The 5304-nt window shown below is 36.3% G+C and overlaps 1 protein-coding gene across 2 annotated transcripts in view; it reads right to left on the bottom strand.

Annotated features, from left to right (window-relative positions):
* Positions 1–5304, bottom strand: part of gstcd (glutathione S-transferase, C-terminal domain containing) — a 62747-nt gene that overhangs the window by 47726 nt on the left and 9717 nt on the right. For both annotated transcript variants that reach the window (XM_014007741.1, XM_014007742.1), the window contains one exon: positions 3254–3347. In XM_014007741.1, the coding sequence (XP_013863195.1) occupies positions 3254–3347 (94 nt within the window). The remainder of the gene's footprint in view (positions 1–3253; positions 3348–5304) is intronic.

The raw sequence follows: 5304 nt of genomic DNA, 5'->3' as shown, positions 1-5304 counted from the left end.
ACCTTGGCGTAAAAAGTGGCATACGCAAGTTTCTGGGCTCAAATTGTGCGTACGCCAGTTTTATAAATCCGACCCCAGATGAGGACCAATCACTGCATCAGATTCCATGTTTAAGAATATTCCCTGAGTCAAGGTGAAATTGTGAAAATCCTAAGTTCACATTCAACACAGTAACATTCACACCACACCCCTCTCCACCGTTATCCACTCTACCCGAGATAAAACACCAACACCCCCCCCCACACACACACACACACACACACACACACACACTCCACCTTATTTTAGTTACTTTGTACGCTCACTGTCACTGGTACTCTAAATTTCTAAATATCGGTCAACATTTCAATGAACATTTTTTGATGCACCCCAAGATGAACGTAAGAAAACATTAATAGAATCAACACAAATCCTCTGTTTTTGCACTGTAGTCATTCCTGCCATGTTTATAAAATCAGTGTCGTGCATTAGGACAAATGGAAATGTCAAACTACCCACACACTCATAAACTAAACATTATTATTTAACCAAGAAAAGAAAACATGGAAATACTGTAGTTATGCACACATAAGTGTAAATGCTTTAATTTCCCCATGAAGGCTGTTAGACTGAAAAGAAGGTAAAGCCCACGCTAAAGGATTCAAGGGGAAAAGGTCCTTTTTGCAGTATTCCTCTTTATATACACAACAGTTACTTACCTGCCACTCGAAAAGTACAGAAGTGTTCAGTTTATCTTCCAGAGTGTTGACAAAAATGCTGCAGTAATTGTACGCATTTGCTTGTTTTGTCCAGATAAAAGTAATTGTGTCTAAGTAATTATTAAGGTAAGAAAACATATAAAAAGTTTGAGATTAAAAAAGAACTGATATTATCTCACTAACTTAAAAGTCTGAGCAAATAAATAAAGTGAATGCCAAATTTAAAAGTGTTAAGTGTTTTAAGTTAAAACACTAACAGACAAAAAACGCAGAACAAGAAACACTCGGAGAGTGCAAACCTCCGCCAAGACCAATTTCCCCCATCCTGTAAGAGTTAATGCGCAAAAGCAGAGATGGAAACACATTTGCCGATGAAGTTCTGACGTGGCGTAGATTTAAGCAGTATGCACGGAATTTCTTCTCGGTGGAGTCCAATGTGAAAAAAAATCAGACTCGTCACCCGATGTTATTCATTGTCAAACTGGTGTCGAACTAAGCTCCTAAGTTTTCATGAGTCACATTTCACCGTGTAAAACGTCTGTTTTATCCCCTTGTATGAGTTTGTAATGGTTTCACTCTCTTTATTAAGTGTTTCCTGGCTCCCCCGTCTCCAAACTTTGAGGCCCAGCAGCTCTCTGTTTACAAACCTAGTAGCGAGAAACTGTTTTGATTGGTTGTTTCGGAAATGTGGTGTGTTTGAGGAAATGGGAAAAATAGGTTTCATGGTGCAGTCACGCACTTTCTGGTCACAAAACGTTCTGTAAATGTGCATATTATGGCAAAAATTATTCATCATTAAATCTGGTTTTAACATTACTTTTATGAAGTTTGAAGTCTGTGCTGTCCAATCCAGCTCACTGTTTTTCACAGAAGCCCTGTGAAAGCATCACAGCTTTGCCGATCTCAGAGTGTTAAAAGAAAAAAATTTCCTGTATCCGCATCGTGATCCGGAACATCACCAAAATTTAAAGATGTGTTCCTTGGCCCAGTACCCACATGTGGTAAAAATGTCATGACAATCCGTCCACAAGTTTTTGAGTAATGTTGTCCACAGACAGAACGACAGAAAGACAGACAGACATACGCGACCAAAAACATTACCTCGCCCTTGGCGGAGGTAATAATAAAACACAAAGTTAGAGTTATGGTACGCTGGGAAAAACTTTTTTATGTTTCCTTTTTTTAGCATTCACTGATAAATGAAGAAAATAAGCAATGAAAATACATTTTTAATTCCATGATAAGTCAAAGGAAAAAGATGAATATAATTCAGAACAAGAAGAACAAAAACACTTGAATAAAGTGCATTTGCATCAAATAATTATCATTTAGGGCAAATTAAATATCCTATTGAATCATAGCAACTTGATTTTGTTATTTGGTCCTAAGAGCAATCAAAAGGAGTTTCTTCAGACAGAAAACAAAAACCACTAAGTAGAATTTCAATGCAGCAACTGAATACTGAATACCCCTCTGAGCACCGGTGCACAATAGAAAGTCTGTAATTACTGAAATAAATGAGGACGACTTGTGATTTCCAATTAGCCAAATTGTGAGAATCTACAGTCATCTGGTGCAAAGTTATAAAATTAACTGCAAGCTGCGTGTTTTTGTGTCAGCTGACGACTTCAAATAAGAAAAGAAATATGAGAGCAACTGGAAAATCTGACTGTATTATTTCAAAGTGGAAAAGAAAGCAGAAGGACCTGTGAGCAAAAATCAAAAACAGTTGTGACACTAATCAAGAAGTATAGAAGAAGTAATATTAATTGCGTGCTTCTTAAAAATGATGCCAAACAATGGTTACCTACACTATTTAGCTCTAAAAAAACAAAAAAGAGGAAAAAAATCTTCTGAGTCATTTTTTTAAAAAAATACATCTAAATCAGTGTGAAGGCTGCTGCTGTGTGCATCCTGGGAGAAAAGACCTGAATATACTGAGCATTCTTTATTACACTCATTTACACTAATTAGCATCACCACAAAAAACACATCTAATTTGTCTTATTAATATGTAAAAAAAAATCCATGCAGAAGGAACAGGTTTCTTTCTTCTGCTCCACTGGTGCCATTTGGGGCAACAATTCCTTTAGCTGCCTATTAGCAACAGAACTCAATCAGTAAACTAAAGAATGAGAACGACACATTAATTTTGTATGCAGCTTCAGAGTGCTTCTGTTGTCAAAAAATAAAAAAATAAAAAATGAACTAACCAAAACAGAAAAGTAGGGTAAGAATTCATGCAGAAATACAGCTACAGTTTCTGCTGGTCTCTCTCTCCATAAACACTTTCACTCTGAACATTTCAAACTCACGTAGTTATAAAGACAGGAGGGTTTGGAGAACTGGAAGGGTTATGCAGATAATTATGTGGCAGAATTATAACAAACGTGAGGAGGAAATTTGGATGAATATAAAAGGGAAAAAACTGTTTTAAAAGGAATAAACTGACGGGCCAACAAAGCACTAACAAGAGGGGTTTTGGGGGCAGAACGGCAATGGAAAAATGAGCAGAGAGAAAATAAAAAGAGCCACAAGGTAACATCTGACATTACCTTCAGTGGGGTTGATTGCTTCTGGTAAACTGTCCCAAGGGAGGGTCCAGGCAGGGCAAGGATGAGGAGTGAAGACGGCCTCGATGCCATTTTCCTGAGGGGGAGAACACACACGCGCAGAGTGAGACACATCACCGTAAAAATCCTTTTACAGAGTTTCTGTGTTGGTCCAAATGGTTATAATGAAACAACCATACAAAATATAATGGCATTCAATGACCAAGAACTGAATGTATGTGAGCTAAATACACTTATGTATTTTTTTTTGTTTACTAGCAAAACAAAATACCACAATTAATTGTAGTGTTTATATGATAATGATTAATACGATGATTAACAGATGACAATTGCACTTGCATCAGTGGCGGATCTAGGATTTTTTTGAGTAAGGGGCTATCAAGGGGTCACAAGTCTTTGTTCAACATCCTTTAACACAAATCCCCAGTTTTGGTAAGATGTACACATTTAACCATTTAAACATGTTCAAACACTTGTAATGTAATGTTTTGTTTTGTTTTTTGTAAAATAGGGTACCAGTTTACAATAAGGCTCCCCTTATAGATGGCTTTTAAAGAGTTTATAGATAGGTTATTAATTCATCTGTAAACACTTTAAAAATTATTAATAAGTGTTTATTATGCATTAATTAAGATAAAAAAGGGATACTAAACTGTCTGGTTTTTTATTTTTTATAATATTGAGCCAAATCTGTTTGGGTATTAAACATTTCAGACTAGTTTACTGTTTATTGTAAGCACAATAATGATTAGGAAATGCATATTTTAACATACAATAATGTACTGTATAAATATCCACACATATTAAAGGGATCCCAATTGTACAGTGTAAAACTGTACACTATTTTAGATTGGGTTGGATTATTTGGTAAGTTAACATGACATGTTTTTAGTTTTTTGATACATCAACATTGCTGATAGTAGTTACATGTTTGAACAATAATTTCAAATGTTATCAACATTAAGTTTTAAAAATGATTTTTCACATTACAGACTAACTTTTGGTATTTATGAATGTTTATTTGTCATTAATAAATAGTGTACTGTATTACACTTTATGATAAGTCTCCCTTTGACAGTGGTGAATATTTATATTGCAGTAATACAGTACAATATTAATAGATGTGTTTCTTATCGTTATTGTACTTACAATGTAGTAACCTAGTCTGAAATGTTTAAGTGAGAAACTATCCTTATGTCTACCCCTGGTTTACGGTACAACAATGTTCCCAAACCTTTTTTTACAACATGGACCACTTTTATACAAGACAACTTTCAGAATAACAAGGAAAAGGAACAGAGCTGCTTAATCAAGCCTTTTGATCAAAACGAGAAGCAGTAGATGTGTGTACTGTACCTTAAAATTCAAAGTTGTGAAAGAACAAGTTTTTACCACACAGACTGTGCCTTTAATCCCTGTTTCTGAAACAACACCTTCCCTTTGAGACCAATTACTTAAAATGAAATTCTCCCCTTTCCTTCACATTTTTCCCCCCAGCTGATCCCATTTATTTATTTTTTTATTTTAAAATTCCTTTCGGGATATTTCCTATTCTCCAATTTTTAAAGCTGTCGCCTGCTGTCAGATGTTTTGCGATGTTCCAGTCGGTAATCTTCATTCTGGTGCTCGGGCCATCTCTTGGTTTGCATTTGGATCACAGGTGGCGACTCCACAGCTCGCTGCGCAGGCCGTTTGACTGACATGCATTGTCATGTGTTAACTCATGTGAGAAAATGAGAAAGTGAGAAAGTTTATGAGCCATTTATACTGAGGGTAACAGGATGATGGCGCCCGGTGCCTGTGGTCAGCAACAGTGAAAGATCGATTCTTATCATGTCACACTTCTCTCTTCCTCCGTGTTTCTCGCACACACAAGGTCACGGAAGACGGGATATGTGAACACACACACACACACACTTAGCTTGATCCTATACAACAGCTGCACTGCAGGCATAATATTGGCGACATGTAGCCATCTTTATAATCCCTCTCAGCAGAAAGAGAATGTCAGCCATTGTGCTTCTGTGTGTATA

This window comes from Austrofundulus limnaeus, unplaced genomic scaffold (assembly GCF_001266775.1).
Source record: "Austrofundulus limnaeus strain Quisiro unplaced genomic scaffold, Austrofundulus_limnaeus-1.0 Scaffold44, whole genome shotgun sequence".
In the NCBI taxonomy this organism is placed as follows: Eukaryota; Metazoa; Chordata; class Actinopteri; order Cyprinodontiformes; family Rivulidae; genus Austrofundulus; species Austrofundulus limnaeus.
The sequence above is the reverse complement of the archived record's forward strand: the minus strand, read 5'-3'. Positions and strand labels throughout refer to the sequence as shown.